At 36.6% G+C, this 18,041-nt stretch overlaps 2 protein-coding genes and 1 long non-coding RNA gene across 3 annotated transcripts; 1 reads left to right on the forward strand and 2 right to left on the reverse strand.

The window, feature by feature from the left end:
• Positions 1–1,850: 1,850 nt before the first annotated feature.
• LOC140183792 (uncharacterized) lies at positions 1,851–14,305 on the reverse strand. Its single transcript, XR_011879925.1, has 3 exons — positions 14,197–14,305; positions 2,361–2,753; positions 1,851–2,175 (listed from the first exon to the last, which is right to left on the reverse strand). It is a non-coding gene; the product is annotated as an uncharacterized lncRNA (long non-coding RNA).
• A 38-nt stretch (positions 14,306–14,343) lies between these two features.
• Positions 14,344–15,244, reverse strand: LOC112790605 (uncharacterized). Its single transcript, XM_029297065.2, has 3 exons — positions 14,973–15,244; positions 14,598–14,801; positions 14,344–14,506 (listed from the first exon to the last, which is right to left on the reverse strand). The coding sequence occupies exons 1-3, from the start codon at positions 15,063–15,065 to the stop codon at positions 14,372–14,374; spliced, it is 432 nt and encodes a 143-aa protein (XP_029152898.2). The 5' UTR covers positions 15,066–15,244; the 3' UTR covers positions 14,344–14,371.
• Positions 15,245–15,840: 596 nt separating this feature from the next.
• LOC114927471 (TMV resistance protein N-like) lies at positions 15,841–16,302 on the forward strand. Its single transcript, XM_029297427.1, has one exon. The coding sequence runs from the start codon at positions 15,841–15,843 to the stop codon at positions 16,300–16,302; it is 462 nt and encodes a 153-aa protein (XP_029153260.1).
• The last annotated feature ends 1,739 nt before the right edge of the window (positions 16,303–18,041 follow it).

The raw sequence follows: 18,041 nt of genomic DNA on the forward strand, positions 1-18,041 counted from the left end.
TATTTAATATTTATTAATTATTACTATAATTAATAATATTAAATAAAATAAATTTAAATTATTTTTTGTTTCTCTAATATTACTGATTTCAACAGAAAAAAAAACTTTAGCTTCATAATTTATTGAAAGTATACTTTTAAATAAATATATTTTCAAGTATATTGCAACCAGTGGTGGAGCTTAGTTCAGACAAGGGGTGGCCATGACCCCCAAATTTTTATTAAAAAAATTAGTAATACTTTTTTAAAAAATAAAAAATAGTTCAGTTGCCTCAAATATTTTATTATGACTTAAAATACCAAAGTTTAATCTTCATCTCTTGTTTTTATTGCACAATAATTTTTAGTTTTAAACATTGAAAATATATTGGATTTGGAATGAATTGAGTGTATTCGCATTTCGCAGCTCTCTATTCAATAAGCAACACTCCCTTTACCTTTGAGTTCAAATGTAAAAAATTAGGTATTTTTTATTTATGTAATTTAATATTATTTTATATTTTACCGTTTATTTAATTTAATTTTTTATATGATAAAAAATATTAGAATATTCAATAAGTATTGATATTATTGTATGCGTATAAATTGATAAAAAAAATTCAATAAATATTATAAATTTTAATATTTGTTCTTCTAATTTCTTTTTTACATATTTTACTGGATATATATTCAAATTTTTATATAAAATAGTCATAAAAAATCAAAGAGTTGATGATGCATTTTTTAAGAGGAAGGCTAATATTCAAAAAGAAAAACATATAACTTTTATAATATCAACATTTGTAGATAGTTCTTCTACTTTAATGAATCACGAAGAAAGTAAGATACAACCTTCAAAAGTTTAAAGAGTTACGTCTGATGAGTTTGACCTTCACTACAACATTTTCAGATTGAGGCAACATTTAAAAAGTGTTGCCTAAAGGCTGACAAAAAGTTGCTTTTGATCAATGGCAACACTTTTGGACCTAAGGCAACGTTTTTTGTCGGCGTTGCATATGCAGCCGTTGCCTTAGATCAAGGCAACACTTTTTTGTTTCAAAAGCAACGCTTTTGAGAGCAACACTTGGTAAGTGTTGCCTTTGGTTGAAAAACAACAACACTTCAAAGGTGTGTTTGAGACAATACTTTTGCAGTGTTGTCTCTTCTCTCATATTTTGGTCACTACTAAAAAGTGTTGCCTATTTGCAATAAAATGCAACTCTTTTATGTGTTGCTTATAAGTTGGAATTTGCAATCCTTTGAAGTGTTGTCTATTTGCAATAAAATGCAACTCTTTTATGTGTTGCTTATAAGTTAGAATTTGCAATCCTTTGAAGTGTTGCCTATTAGTTTTGAATATGCAACCCTTTAAAATATTGCCTTTTCTTTTGGATATGCAACCTATACAAGTGTTGTCTAATATTCAAAATATGCAACTAATAAAAGGGTTGCCTTTTTGATAAAAATAAAAATTATTTTTGTAATAAAAATATAAAAAAAATAAAATTTACAATAAAATTTTTTGTTCATACATGTGTAATTATTTTAATTAATAAATAAATTTGTACACAATAAAAAATAATTATAAAAGAGACAAAATAACTAAAAATAAAATTCTAATTAAAATAGATATTAAAAAGTTCAATTAGTATTTCTAATACATGTTCATCAATAATTCTCAACAAAATAATAAAATTCTTGTCTAACAATAATTGTCATAACAAAATAGTAATTAATATTTATCAAAATAATGTCAATCTATTTGCATATTTTATATCTATGCTTGACTTTGTTGGAACAATCTGATAGTGTGTGGTATGATGAACTCAAAATCCTCTTGCCTCCACTGAGTCCAATAACTGCTGCATTTAAATGAATTGGGGTTTAGTTAAAGTTGCATTTAAAAAAAAATTGAAACATAAAAGGTGCAATAATGGAAAATGATGCATGGTATGTGTTTGATGAAGTACCTGAGTAAACTGAGAAAGAGAAATGCAATGAAAAGATAAAAATGACTGAAACATAAATTTGAAGGGGGGAAAATGAAAAGATAAAGAAATGAAACAACTCCCTTGACAATTTCTGTCATTCCTGCGAATGAAACAGCAGTTACTAGAGTCTGTATGCATCACTCTCCAACATAGCCACATTATTTCAGCAATGAGGAAAAAATTTTCTTCCTCACAATAGCACAACGCTACAAAAATAAGTAATTAAAAAGGAAAAAAAAAAGATGATTGATTAAAAATAGCAAGAGTGTATTGCAGAAGCCACCATGAAGTAAGATGGCAAAAGACAGAGAAAGCAAAGGCAAAAAATGTTGATAGTCCATTCCCAATAAATGATAAATCACAAAAATTACTGCAAATTTTTTTGTTATACCTGGTCATCACTTTGGATCACGAGTTGATGAGGAAGGACGATCGTTGCCATTCGAACATTGCTTACTATTTATATCATGTGTTGATTCCTTGGCTCGTAATAAAGATAGTGCTTCATCAATATTTGTGCCAAGAGAACTCTGTTGCAAGAGAAGCTTCACAAGATCCTCCAAACTTTGGACTCTATCTTTTGTCTCATGAAGTTCAGTTTTCATTGAACTTATAGTCTCTGCATGTTGTTGCTTAATTTTAGCAATCTCCCGTTCTTTCTGCAGAGATGTTTTTGTGATTGTCCTCCCATAACATCGAACTCTTCCTGGTTGTTCTTTGCCAAATACTGCGTAAATGCTTTCTCGGAAGTGTCTCCAGCTTCTTGGTGGCTCTTAAGTTTATCCTATTAAAAAACACATAACAATTTTAGCTTGTTCCACTCACTGATTCTCATGCTTCTTTCCAAAACAGCCTAAAAGTAAAGGTGTTATGTCATGGCTATTTCCTCGGTTCAAGAAGAAGCATAGCAAGAATGTGATTATGAGTTCCCCAAACAGAACTGAATCTGAGAAAGTTTCTCAAGTTCTTAAGGACATGTGAATAGTTTCAATTGAGACACTCAAGAGGGAGTTAATGGAAGCAAATAAGAGTAGGGATGCAGCATTAATGAAAGTTTCTGAGATGAGAACTTCATTGGAGAACTTTTAATACTTTTAATAATGATATAATGAACATATTAAAAGTTAAAACTTAGATTTTATGTCCTTTTCACAAAAATTGTATTCACTTAATAATATGTATTTTAGAAACACACATTTTATTCAAGTTGATGGCTGAGAGCTCTGTTTACCAGTCATGTCCATATCAGCTACCCATTAAATATAAATAGATGACAGAAATTAAAAGATGATTTGATTAATTTCAAACCTAAAAAAGCAAGCTGTCTTAAATTAATGCCTACACATTTGTATCTTTGACTTCTTGTAACACCCTAATATTCAAATCCTTATGCTCGAGTCATAAGTCAATGATATTACGGTGGTACGACTCTCAGGTGGATTTTTTTAATATATAAATATAGTTAATTTCGAAAGGAGTATTAATCGAGAAGCCTGAAAAGAGTAGAAATAAAATCGCGAAGACGTATCACTCACGTTTCGACAACGAAAAGTTAAACCGCGAAGCCGAAAGCGATATACGGACAAGGCATAAAGGAGATTAAGAGATAGATAACAGATAGGTATATATAACATAAGTAAATAGCCACTAGTCGCGACCCGCGAAGTTTAGGCCGGCTAGGGTACAACATGAAAGTAGTTGACAACAATATATCCTAATCTCTCCCAAAGGAAACATAAGAACCTCTATAGGCAAGTCCCAAAAGAGTTCAATACATAATATAGTCGTTTCAAAACAAAGATGGAGAGATTCTAAGCAAAACACAAAGTAGAGAAATTAAAGATCTTCGCCGTCTCACAGACGTACTACAGCTCACTTCTGAGCACTTGGACCTGTATCTGAAAAACAAGAAATATATACGGAATGAGAACCCCGGGCCCATGGGTTCCCAGTACGGTAAAAGTGCCAAATAAATACAATGCACTGCAACAAAAACTCACTAAGCATCCTAAACTCCTTTTTACCAAGTATCCAGCCTAGATTCTCACTAATCCATAAATAGGCATCTGTTGTAAGGGGATACTAAATCTAGTTCATGTTACACATGTTTCCCAACTCGCTGATTCTTCCACGAATCAGACTTAGAATCATAAGCAAAACCATTACCAGTTGCTCTGCCTCAGCAACTCTATATCAATACATCATACCCTCGCCTGGAGCTAGTGAAAATCACATCACTACGTCCACCCAGGGGGTTCAAATGACCTCATTCAAAAATCATCATCATTATGCAATCGCATTATCAATTCATCTCATCAAGAACAGCCCCCAACATCCACCAACACCATCATGAGGGATCTCTCAGTTGTACAAACACAATCATGCACGCTAACGCGTGTATTAAAAATCTGCCAAATCAACGCGCACGCGTCAACCACGCGTACGCGTGGATACTCTCGTGCCCCAGGCACAAAGCTGGCACAGTTCTGGCACAACTCTCTGGAAAATGGCTGGGCATTGGGTGCAGCACTATCGGCGCGCCCGCGCACATCACGCGCACGCGTGGATGGCGTTTTCTGGAAGATCGGCGCGTACGCGCCAAGTGCGCCCACGCGCAAGGGGTTATTCTGCTAAAAATTTTCTAAGTTAAAAACTGCAGAATTCACAGATTCAACCCCCAATCTTCCGACGGACATAACTTCCTCATTTTAAATCGTTTTTCACCCGTTCTTCGAACGGCATGGACATCCCGGATCCAATTTCATTTCTAAATAGATTTGGCACAAAACAAAGATCCGTAGTCCAAGTTATGTCCCGTCAAAGTATGCCCAAAAACCATATTTTCATATAAAACCACAAAGTGCCATTTTCAAAACAAGCCATTTTCAACTCTTTTCAAAATCAACCAAAACATGCCAATTTCAACCCTTTTTGAAACCAATCAAAATATACCAAAATCAACATCAAGCCTCCTCAACTCATACATTAATACCTTACTACAATTCACAAAACCATCATATAACCATCTTTACCCATTTCAAGCAAATGGCCAAATTACAAACATATCAACATGTCATACACCCTTCCTCATCTCAATTTCCCACAATACTATTTCCAATCAACCATCATTATACATAATCAATATCATAATCACTATCACGTGGTTTCACCCACAAATCAACCTTAATCATTCCTCAAGCATATATCACAACATACATATCTCTCATGCATTATCATACCATCAAGGCATCAATAATCATACTCACATATATGACCACGTAATATATCTCAACCAAATTCAAACATACCTCATCTATACTATTTCACCCAAAATTTACCAATTTCCACACTTCAACTCCTCAAACCTCATTATCCGATAACCAACCCAATCATTCATATATTCATTACATGAAATTCATCCAATCACTTGTGTCATCATACAATGCACACATCAACTTACCTTCCTTACCTCTTTCCGGCCTCCGGCCCAAATATACGGCCTCCGGCCCAATTTCACAATTTAAATGCATAAATCACAAATCAATACTCATTACCCAAAACATCAAATTTTCAATACACCAAGCATACAAGGCCACACAATTCTCAACCCAATCATCAATTCACATTACATACCAACTATGCATATTAGCACCAACCATTTACACAATCCAAACTTAATCCTAGGGGCATCTAGCCTAGGAATTCTCATCACACCACACGGTACTTAAATGAAACTTAAACCATACCTCTTGTAGCCAAATCAATTGAGCCTCTTCTATGGAAGTCTCCACCAACCCTTAGCTCCAAGCCTCACCAAAGCTCCACAAGCAATACCAACCTCCCAATTGTGCATCAAAATCACCAAATACACTAACATAACCAATATCACATACATACATCAACCTAGGGCTCATAAGGATGATAAATCACAAGGGTTTGAGCACTTCTTACCTCAGCCCATATGAAGTAGGGATAGAACCCACTTAGAATCCATGTTGGAGTATCCCTAAACACCCAAAATCACAAGATTTCAACACTAACTTCCCAAAAATGTGTAACAGTGGGGAAATTCGAAAACTGGGCAGAGATAAATAGAATACTCACCACAAAACTTAGATAGAAATGTAGAGGATGAGAAGAGCGACGCGTGGCCGCAAACGGCTCGTCAATCGGAACTCCGTAGCTCAAGTTATGGTGGTTTGAAGATCAAAGAGAGTTAGGTTTTCTCTCTTCTCTTCTCTCTCCCAATTTCAGCGCCCCAACCCTTCTTTTTAGGGTAAAATGAGCTGAAATGCTCATAACTAATGTTTATATATGTTGGGTCTTGGGCCCACTTAGGCCCAGTTCACTTATTTTTGTCCGTTGGCCCAATTTTGGGCCAAAACCTTTAAGATTAGCGCTTCAAACCGCACTTTAAATATTTCTACCTCCCCTAATCATAATTCATCATTTCTTAATATTATTTACTCATAATCAAATTTCTCAGCTGCAGTACCAGACAGGTCTCAGCCGGTACTGCCGGTCAAAATTCCACTGCGCGCTTTTACACAGGAAACTATGTCTTCCGACTCAGAAAAACTCACTGAATCCAAATATCATATTTAAATCATCAAATTCCAATTGCAAAATCTTCCAACCCTATTCGCTCCTACTTAACTTATTATTTAATCAATTTCGGTTAGACCGGGTATTACATTCTACCCCCCTAACAGAAATTTTCGTCCTCGAAAATTCCACCCATCACTACGAGTACGCGAGCATAGTCTGCCTTTATATCAAACGCATAACAGCTCCAAGATCCTTTTTACTCTGCGCGCTTTCGTTGCCGCACTCTGATTTCTCTATCTACGAGGGTCTCGGTCGTTCGTTCAACGCCGACCAACAGCCTCGTCCCTTACTTTTACCGGCTCATCAACTCACACCTTATTAAATCTCGAATCATGTCATTAATAAGATTTCCACCATCGTTAATCATAGCCATTATCCCACGTCACTATAATCAATCAATGATCATCACCACACCTTAATCATACTCCATCACTATCCTCTCTCTCTCTCTCTGCCAAGCCAATTCCTCTAATCACAGTTCAACTCCAAGCATAATCTCCAAACTTACTTTCTTATTCTCAAACCCTCAAATTTCTTCATGACTTGCTAATATAAAGCCTTTGGCTTATCAATCAAAAACCCCTTTCATTTCTAGAAACCAAATGAGTTCGGAATAGCGAGTTAACAAAATCATAAGAGTTCGCATTTCCTTTAATAATCTATAAAAAGCATTTGAAACGCATCTCTTTTGTTAAAATTACTCATATCCAAAATCATCTTCAAAACCAAAACCAACACTTCTTTCAAATTCCTGGGAGAATTTTCAACAGCACCTCCCTAAAAATTGGAGTTTACCACCCGTCACGGGTTCCCTCAAACCAATCTCAGTACCGCATCAACATTTCAATTTAATGGTTTTCACATTCTTCTTTCAAAACCGATCGTTATAAACCTCAATCTAAATCCAAGGTCACCATGACCAAACATCATAGCACTCATCTCTCGAACACAACAACTTGCACTCAATCATCATCTAAATCTAATTGTGCATTAATGATAATTTCCTCATCTACTTTAGAACCATCAAAGCTCGCAGCCGTAATCATTTCCAACTAATTTGGGATCATTACTTGTAGTAACCCGCTTAACCCTTCTAATATTCAAACATAAGATACTATATTAAACTTTTACAACTCCTATTCGTAGCTATCCTGTGTTACTGCTTCCACAAGTTTCCGCTGCTTTATTCTGACCTCTCGTCTAGTACGAGCTTTATCACTTACTTTCTCAAGTACTCAACCACAACTTAGCATGACTGGCATTCACTAGACTCTATCTATGATAGCCAAAACCACATACCAACTTAATCGTACCTTTAGCACGTCGTTACCAATCTTTCGCTTACCAATTCCCAAACTGTCGGATCTAACGGTATCCCCCGTTGTTGCAGTGAACACACGACCTTGTTGTTAGCTCTTGGTAGTATTCTGGTTGATCTTCTTAGGACATTTCTAGGACACATGTCCAACTCCTCTACAACCATGGCAAAGTTCCAATCTACCTCGACACGGAGTTCCCGAATGATGGCTTTGACGCCACCCACCAGTCATTCCATTCTGAGGTTGCCTTCCGTTAAAGGCCTACCTAATCATTTATGCTCACCAAACCTTCTATTAAGATAGCTTAGGGTTATCTAGAACAGATCATAATTTTTCATTCGACCATGTATTATGAGTGAATACCAGCCTTCAGCATTATGTAAAGAATTAAGTTATCAGTTTTTCTTATTACCTCAGGTACGAAAATCGGGCCTGGCAGTCTCCCGATCCTTCCGGTGTGGGCAATCTCTGACCAAATGTCCTAGCTTGCCGCAATTGTAACACAAACCCGAACCATAACGACACGGTCTATTTGGGTGATGACCTCCACACCTCTGACAGCTCAAAACATCCGAGGCAGCCACTATTTGTTTTTCCCTACCCTTTCCTTGGGAATTCCTATTCGTCGCAAGGTCATTTCGCCTTTGGGGAAAACGTTGTGAGTATCCTCTTCTCTTACACTCTTGACCCCTTGTTGGGTACTTTTGATTGTGCTCCCTGCGGTGGGACTCCCGACGGTCATTCTTTGCCTCAACAACCTTCCTCACACATTCTTCAGCAATACGGCTCTTGTTCACAAGTTCAGAGAAGACCCTAATCTCCATCGGTCCAACGGAGCTCAGGATTTCACTTCGAAGTCCTCCCTCATACTTAATACACTTCCATTCCTCAAAGTCTCTTGGAGCTCCCTGACACATGCGGGAAAACCTGAATAGCTCCTCAAATTTGTCTGTATACTCAGATACGGACATAGCACCTTGCTTCAGCTGTAGTAACTCCAGTTCCTTGGCTGTTCTGGCGGAATTCGGAAAGTACTTCTTATAGAATTCCACCTGGAAGGCATCCCAAGTGATAGGATCATTCCCCTGTTGCAGGAGACGTCGAGCCCCTTGCCACCAATGTGATGCTTCCCCCGTGAGCAGATAGGTAGCGAATTCAACACGCTGCTCTTCAGGCACCAATTGCGCTTGCAGTGCTCGCTCCATGGCCCGAAACCAAGTATCAGCTTCAGTCGGATTGGTGGTTCCCTTGAACTTAGGTGGATTAACCTTTAAGAAAGTTGCCAGTGTCATCGGGCCCTGAGCTTCCCTTCCGCCATTGCCATTATTGTTTATCTGTTGCCCAAGAGCCTCCGCAGTGGCTTGCATAGCAGCAGCCATATTCTCCAATGCCGCCATAAGGTTTACCGGGTTATTCAGGTTGACTTCCGGTTCCTGCCTGCTAGTACGATCTCTCTCACGTCCCCGACCGGGTCCACGAGGCGCCATCTGGTTCCTATACACACCAAACAATCGATATCAAGTTGATCAGTCTCAATATCGGAAGTATAGTGCTTCAAAGTACCAAAGGTACACTCATGGACTTCATGCTAGATGTATCAGTTAGATACCCTAACTAGCACAGGCACAGACTCAGAGTATGCATTGAAGCATAAGCAGTTCCATCCCTCAGGCTCACGAGGACGAACTGCTCTAATACCATAATGTAACACCCTAATATTCAAATCCTTATGCTCGAGTCATAAGTCAATGATATACGGTGGTACGACTCTCAGGTGGATTTTTTTTAATATATAAATATAGTTAATTTCGAAAGGAGTATTAATCGAGAAGCCTGAAAAGAGTAGAAATAAAATCGCGAAGACGTATCACTCACGTTTCGACAACGAAAAGTTAAACCGCGAAGCCGAAAGCGATATACGGACAAGGCATAAAGGAGATTAAGAGATAGATAACAGATAGGTATATATAACATAAGTAAATAGCCACTAGTCGCGACCCGCGAAGTTTAGGCCGGCTAGGGTACAACATGAAAGTAGTTGACAACAATATATCCTAATCTCTCCCAAAGGAAACATAAGAACCTCTATAGGCAAGTCCCAAAAGAGTTCAATACATAATATAGTCGTTTCAAAACAAAGATGGAGAGATTCTAAGCAAAACACAAAGTAGAGAAATTAAAGATCTTCGCCGTCTCACAGACGTACTACAGCTCACTTCTGAGCACTTGGACCTGTATCTGAAAAACAAGAAATATATACGGAATGAGAACCCCGGGCCCATGGGTTCCCAGTACGGTAAAAGTGCCAAATAAATACAATGCACTGCAACAAAAACTCACTAAGCATCCTAAACTCCTTTTTACCAAGTATCCAGCCTAGATTCTCACTAATCCATAAATAGGCATCTGTTGTAAGGGGATACTAAATCTAGTTCATGTTACACATGTTTCCCAACTCGCTGATTCTTCCACGAATCAGACTTAGAATCATAAGCAAAACCATTACCAGTTGCTCTACCTCAGCAACTCTATATCAATACATCATACCCTCGCTTGGAGCTAGTGAAAATCACATCACTACGTCCACCCAGGGGGTTCAAATGACCTCATTCAAAAATCATCATCATTATGCAATCGCATTATCAATTCATCTCATCAAGAACAGCCCCCAACATCCACCAACACCATCATGAGGGATCTCTCAGTTGTACAAACACAATCAATACAGACAAGTAATACACAAATAAGGTACAAGTAGAACAAGTAGCATGTAATCAGGTAATATAGCATATATGATATAGAAATCCAAAACAAATAGGCAAACCCCAAACAATTCAAACATATGCAAATGATATATGCCTGCCCTATGGCTGATGATATCATCTGTCGGTTATCAAGCCAACCCGACGTGTCCGGTAGCTAACCCGGGCACAGTCTCTCTGTTGCGTATTAATATCATTAGAGGGAATATGTGCCCTGTCACCATTAGAGGGTATCTGCGCCCTGTCGCCATTAGAGGGTATCTGCGCCCTGTCGCCATTAGAGGGTATCGGTGCCCTGTCACCCTTACAACCAGAGAGAAAACACAAGCATTGACCCGGAGCAAGCGGGACGAACCACAACCCTTGCTACTGCCCAGGTAAACTCGTATCTCAGATAGTGGAAGTGCAAATCACAATTATCAATAATTCAGCATAAACATGCATGAATTCTCATCCATGGATCAACATCCATATCAGCCATCCGGCTCACGGTTAAATCCATAACCAGCCAATATTCATAGCATACACAGCTATTCCGGCTCATGGTTCAATCCAGAACCAGCCAATTCATAAACAATTACGGCCCTTCGGCCAATGGCATAACAAACACTTCCACCACCATCCTCCACATCTCACATAATCCTCAATGATCCTCATTGATTATTCATGTTCCCCTTGCTTCACTCGCAAGTTACCTCATTCACTAGCCCTTTTCTAATAGCTAGGCATATCATAATGATTTAAGATATAAGTGGTGAGATCGGAGGCTTAGAAGTATGAGACTTGGCTTTTAAAACTCAAATATCAACTTTGGCATGAAAACAATGCCACGCGTACGCGTACTCCACGCGCACGCGTGGATGTCCTTAAAAACTCATCGACGCGCAAGCGTCATGCACGCTAACGCGTGTATTAAAAATCTGCCAAATCAACGCGCACGCGTCAACCACGCGTACGCGTGGATACTCTCGTGCCCCAGGCACAAAGCTGGCACAGTTCTGGCACAACTCTCTGGAAAATGGCTGGGCATTGGGTGCAGCACTATCGGCGCGCCCGCGCACATCACGCGCACGCGTGGATGGCGTTTTCTGGAAGATCGGCGCGTACGCGCCAAGTGCGCCCACGCGCAAGGGGTTATTCTGCTAAAAATTTTCTAAGTTAAAAACTGCAGAATTCACAGATTCAACCCCCAATCTTCCGACGGACATAACTTCCTCATTTTAAATCGTTTTTCACCCGTTCTTCGAACGGCATGGACATCCCGGATCCAATTTCATTTCTAAACAGATTTGGCACAAAACAAAGATCCGTAGTCCAAGTTATGTCCCGTCAAAGTATGCCCAAAAACCATATTTTCATATAAAACCACAAAGTGCCATTTTCAAAACAAGCCATTTTCAACTCTTTTCAAAATCAACCAAAACATGCCAATTTCAACCCTTTTTGAAACCAATCAAAATATACCAAAATCAACATCAAGCCTCCTCAACTCATACATTAATACCTTACCACAATTCACAAAACCATCATATAACCATCTTTACCCATTTCAAGCAAATGGCCAAATTACAAACATATCAACATGTCATACACCCTTCCTCATCTCAATTTCCCACAATACTATTTCCAATCAACCATCATTATACATAATCAATATCATAATCACTATCACGTGGTTTCACCCACAAATCAACCTTAATCATTCCTCAAGCATATATCACAACATACATATCTCTCATGCATTATCATACCATCAAGGCATCAATAATCATACTCACATATATGACCACGTAATATATCTCAACCAAATTCAAACATACCTCATCTATACTATTTCACCCAAAATTTACCAATTTCCACACTTCAACTCCTCAAACCTCATTATCCGATAACCAACCCAATCATTCATATATTCATTACATGAAATTCATCCAATCACTTGTGTCATCATACAATGCACACATCAACTTACCTTCCTTACCTCTTTCCGGCCTCCGGCCCAAATATACGGCCTCCGGCCCAATTTCACAATTTAAATGCATAAATCACAAATCAATACTCATTACCCAAAACATCAAATTTTCAATACACCAAGCATACAAGGCCACACAATTCTCAACCCAATCATCAATTCACATTACATACCAACTATGCATATTAGCACCAACCATTTACACAATCCAAACTTAATCCTAGGGGCATCTAGCCTAGGAATTCTCATCACACCACACGGTACTTAAATGAAACTTAAACCATACCTCTTGTAGCCAAATCAATTGAGCCTCTTCTATGGAAGTCTCCACCAACCCTTAGCTCCAAGCCTCACCAAAGCTCCACAAGCAATACCAACCTCCCAATTGTGCATCAAAATCACCAAATACACTAACATAACCAATATCACATACATACATCAACCTAGGGCTCATAAGGATGATAAATCACAAGGGTTTGAGCACTTCTTACCTCAGCCCATATGAAGTAGGGATAGAACCCACTTAGAATCCATGTTGGAGTATCCCTAAACACCCAAAATCACAAGATTTCAACACTAACTTCCCAAAAATGTGTAACAGTGGGGAAATTCGAAAACTGGGCAGAGATAAATGGAATACTCACCACAAAACTTAGATAGAAATGTAGAGGATGAGAAGAGCGACGCGTGGCCGCAAACGGCTCGTCAATCGGAGCTCCGTAGCTCAAGTTATGGTGGTTTGAAGATCAAAGAGAGTTAGGTTTTCTCTCTTCTCTTCTCTCTCCCAATTTCAGCGCCCCAACCCTTCTTTTTAGGGTAAAATGAGCTGAAATGCTCATAACTAATGTTTATATATGTTGGGTCTTGGGCCCACTTAGGCCCAGTTCACTTATTTTTGTCCGTTGGCCCAATTTTGGGCCAAAACCTTTAAGATTAGCGCTTCAAACCGCACTTTAAATATTTCTACCTCCCCTAATCATAATTCCTCATTTCTTAATATTATTTACTCATAATCAAATTTCTCAGCTGCAGTACCAGACAGGTCTCAGCCGGTACTGCCGGTCAAAATTTCACTGCGCACTTTTACACAGGAAACTATGTCTTCCGACTCAGAAAAACTCACTGAATCCAAATATCATATTTAAATCATCAAATTCCAATTGCAAAATCTTCCAACCCTATTCGCTCCTACTTAACTTATTATTTAATCAATTTCGGTTAGACCGGGTATTACACTTCTCGCCTGCTATATCTAAATAAATTAAAGCATAAGCAATTCACATGTATATTTTAATTATGGACCCCACAAAACATGATCATGTATGTTTTAAATCTACTTAATTAGTTATTTATAAATTATATTAGCTTTCAAGAAGAATCCTCCTCCAGGGGAAATTGACTTTGAAGGCTCTAAAATCAAGATATATACATATTACATACTATAACAATACTTTTTAAGTTTTATATAGGACAATCTGACTTAAAATAATACTGTAAATTAAGGCAATTTTGTTTTAGATCAATTTGTAAATTAAGGCAATTTTACTTCAACTTATTATGACTTACAATAACAGCTTGTGTTCCTGAATCAAGCTCTTTTCCTTTTCGTCCAGTTCGAGTTGCAACAAACACATCAACCTGTGATGGGTCTTCTTTGTTCTCATTCATTTCATGCTACAAGTAAGGAAAAAGAGTATTAAAAATGGCCAAAAATAATATTTATCTAGTTTTAAGATGGTCATTATACAACAAGAAAAAACTTATAAAAAATCAAAATTATTACCATTTCATTACGCACTCTTGCAAAACTTATAGGTCCCATTCGATGTTGATGTTGTTGCTTTTTACGATTTTCAGAATTTAAACGAGATAGAGCCTATATCCAAAAAAATTAAAGGGAGTTATATGTAATAAACCAAAAGCATAAAAAAAGACAAAGAAACAGAATTATTTATTCTACAACTCACCTTAACAGAAGGAATACTCCAATATGCAATTAACTTTTGAAATTGAACTTCTGGAATATCTAAAGGGCGATTTTTCAGCATATCTTCAATGTTGTTATATCTCTCAAAATGCTTTCCCTTGATTCTTGTTTTGTAACCTTTCCAAGCTTCTCGAACACCAGTCATCACCCACCCTTTCCCCTCTTTTGGAAGAATGAACTTTGACTACGAAAAAGTACAAAACAAAAATTGTAAATGACAATTCAAGAACACTAAAAACAAAGACAAAACTGCAGTGTAAAACAACAGCTATATATTTTCACAAAACTACAGCTAAGCCATACAAAATTGAAAATTTTCAGATCATAAAAAATAGATGAGAAATAAAACACTTACATTAATATATTTCCATATGCGCTTTTTGACTTTGAGGGGCACAGCTTTCCAACTAGTGTACATCAATGTTATGAAATCGCTATTCCTTCCCATTGTTCCAATAAAGTAAGTTAAATCCTTCACTCTTCTTGGAGTTGGTCCCACTGCTTGTCCTTCATAAAAAGTCACCTCTTCTCTTTCTTCCCAACTTCTTGCATGGATTTTAGCACACCTTGTTTTTCCTCGTGTCCTTCTAGTCTTTGGAGTATCTATAAATATGTGCAATTTAACCATTTAAATGAATTATATAGCTATACATGCTAATGAATAAGTAAAATGATAATTATGTATAAAGTACAGCACCTTTAACATTGTTAGTTTCCATAAGGTGATTGTCATCACCATGAAGAACTTCATCTTCATATTCACCAACATAGTCCTCATCATCCGAGAAATCATCATCATCATCATCTCCAACTTCATTAGCATTTGCTCCACTATGTTCCTCCTCTCCTTCCACATGAATCCCATTTGTCTCCAAAAATGTATCAAGTGTAAATAATATCAGATGCAATTATCAAATAAATAATATCAGATGTTGTATATATACTTGTATGTGATGCAATTATCAAATAAATAATATCAGATGTTTCAATCAATCAATAATAACTACAAACAGCAAAACAACACTCAAGATTTGGAGTATTCCCAATTTCGTTGTTGGTGTTGTAAAGTGTTGGCTTTTGTGTATTAAAATAATAATTAGTAAAATGTGGCATTCGATGTTGGCTTTTGTGTATTGAATGATCATGAATCTCTTGAGCTATTTAGTTTAAATGCTTTTAGAAGAAAGCAGCCAAAGGAAAATTATGTCAACATTGCGAACCGCATGGTTCAATATGCCAAAGGCCTTCCACTGGCTTTGAATGTGATTGGTTCTGATCTGTTTGGCAAAACAATTGAAGAATGGGAAAGTGCATTGAAGAAATATGAAAGAATTCCAAGCAGAGAGATCTTAGATGTGCTCAGAGTAAGCTATGATAATTTGGATGATAATGAGAAGGAAATTTTCCTTGACATTGCATGTTTCTTCAAAGGAAACTTTAGACAGGATGTGGAAAAGACACTAGTGGCCTCACGTTTCTTTCCAGAATATGGCATTGGAGTACTTATTGACAAATCTCTAGTAACTATTAGTGATGCCAACACAATTAAGATGCATGATCTTATGCAAGACCTTGGAAGAGACATTGCTAGAAAGGATTCGCCATTCGATCCGGGGAAACGTAGAAGACTATGGCACTGTGACGATGTTCTTGAGGTCCTGACAAAAAACACAGTAAGTGCATAGCTTTATTTACTTTCAAAGCAATACTTTCTTTTCTTTTTCTAGAAATACTTACTAGACAGCATATGTGATATTTCATTAATGGTGTTATATAAATTTGAGTTTGATGTAACCATTTATGAAATGATTTAGATTTATAAAATATTAAACTGTTTGTATGTTAATATTCTAAAAAAAGATATGGAACTAAAAAACCTTTTTATCTTCTTTTTTTTATTGTGTTCCTTATGACAGATTTTATTTTCTAGAAGCAAAGGAGACTATTAGAATTTAGACGCATTGTCATTGGTGGTAGCTAGGAACTAGGATCTAACATTTGTTACATAATCAATTTACACTATCAAAAAATAACAAAATCCTAACTCAAAATAAGCTAACTAAGATCAACTCTGGCTAATAGCTAAGCATTTTACATTTTCTAGCAATACAAGTAAAATCACCAGTTAAAAGCTAAAGGACTCAAAGTGCAGATTTTCAGTCAAATTAAATGAGCAAACAGCCGCTACCTCCTGCCTCATTTCCTTGGGTCCAGAAACAAGAACTCCCACAATAATAAAAAACCAAAATAAAATGGTACTGCACAAAGCTATGTATGTAAAAACAAGTTTAAGTTCAACCAGAAGATTTAAATTACACATGCAATTTCATTAAACGCACACAGTGACAGTAGAGTTGCTTCAACACTAATGCACACATACAGCAACAAATTTCATATAACCAAAAATTAAGATTCAAAACACAAAAATAGAAAAGAAAAACAGAGATAAAATCATGAGTACCTGTAAAACAATGATCAGCGGTGATGAACCCTAGCAGAAGAACGCTTGCAAATTGGAAGAGATCATAGATGAACGGCAAGCAAAACCTAAAGACTTTATAGATCTGGTTACAAAATACACAAATATACACAAATATGAACGGCAAGCTCGAAACAGCAACATTATTACCAAAAACCCTATAATAGCAACATCAACATTATTAAAATTAGGATTCAAAATGAAAAAGAAAAAGGAATATGCAGAATCATAGGTACCCGGTGATGAACAAGCGAGCAGAAATGATGGAAGCTCGAACTGCTAGCAGAGACAATCGAAGATCAAACACGAACAAATTGGATTGAATCTCGATTGCGAGCAGAGAAGATTGAATCTCGAACTACAAGCAGAGAGAATCAAAGCTCATCTATTGTCATCATCGAAGAGAGGAAGATGAAGATGATTTTGTGCTTGTCAGGGTTGGGGTTTTGTCTCAGTCTTTCTTTCAGTAAAAGGAGAAGAAGATGATGAATTGAAGGCCGGTGGAGCAAAAGGGGTTTTGTTTTTCTTCTTTTTAGTTAAAGTGAAAAAAATATTTTGTTAAAATATCTGGAGAGAAGCTTATAATTTTTAAAAAAATATTAATTTATTTTAGACAACATTTATAAGTTGATGTTTATTAAAAATTTTAAAGCAACTTTTATAAAATGTAATATATGAATATAATAAATGTTGTCTATTTAATTTATTAAAGCAACATTTTTGTTATGTTTTTTAATTAACTAAAAAATAACATTTATAACATGTTGATTTAAAAGAGTTGCAATAGTCTTATTTTTTTGCAACAAATATTAAGAGTTGCTTTTTATTATTTTAGACAACATTTTTTAAGTATTGTTTCGAATATATGTTGCCATAGATCAAAATTGTTGTAGTGCTTAATTCTTTAGAACGATACCCTGAAAAATGGTTTTAAATTTGGCAATA

Source organism: Arachis hypogaea, chromosome 3 (genome assembly GCF_003086295.3).
Source record: "Arachis hypogaea cultivar Tifrunner chromosome 3, arahy.Tifrunner.gnm2.J5K5, whole genome shotgun sequence".
Classification (NCBI taxonomy): Eukaryota; Viridiplantae; Streptophyta; class Magnoliopsida; order Fabales; family Fabaceae; genus Arachis; species Arachis hypogaea.

Bases quoted from the DNA above. Each gene is read 5' to 3' on its own strand.
- LOC112790605 (XM_029297065.2), bottom strand. From the start codon at position 15,065: ATGGGAAGGAATAGCGATTTCATAACATTGATGTACACTAGTTGGAAA. The intron at 14,802-14,972 runs GTAAGTGTTTTA...ACTTTTTCGTAG, and splicing joins GCATATGGAAATATATTAAT to TCAAAGTTCATTCTTCCAAA. The intron at 14,507-14,597 runs GTGAGTTGTAGA...TTTTGGATATAG, and splicing joins GGAGTATTCCTTCTGTTAAG to GCTCTATCTCGTTTAAATTC.
- LOC114927471 (XM_029297427.1), top strand. From the start codon at position 15,841: ATGGTTCAATATGCCAAAGGCCTTCCACTGGCTTTGAATGTGATTGGT.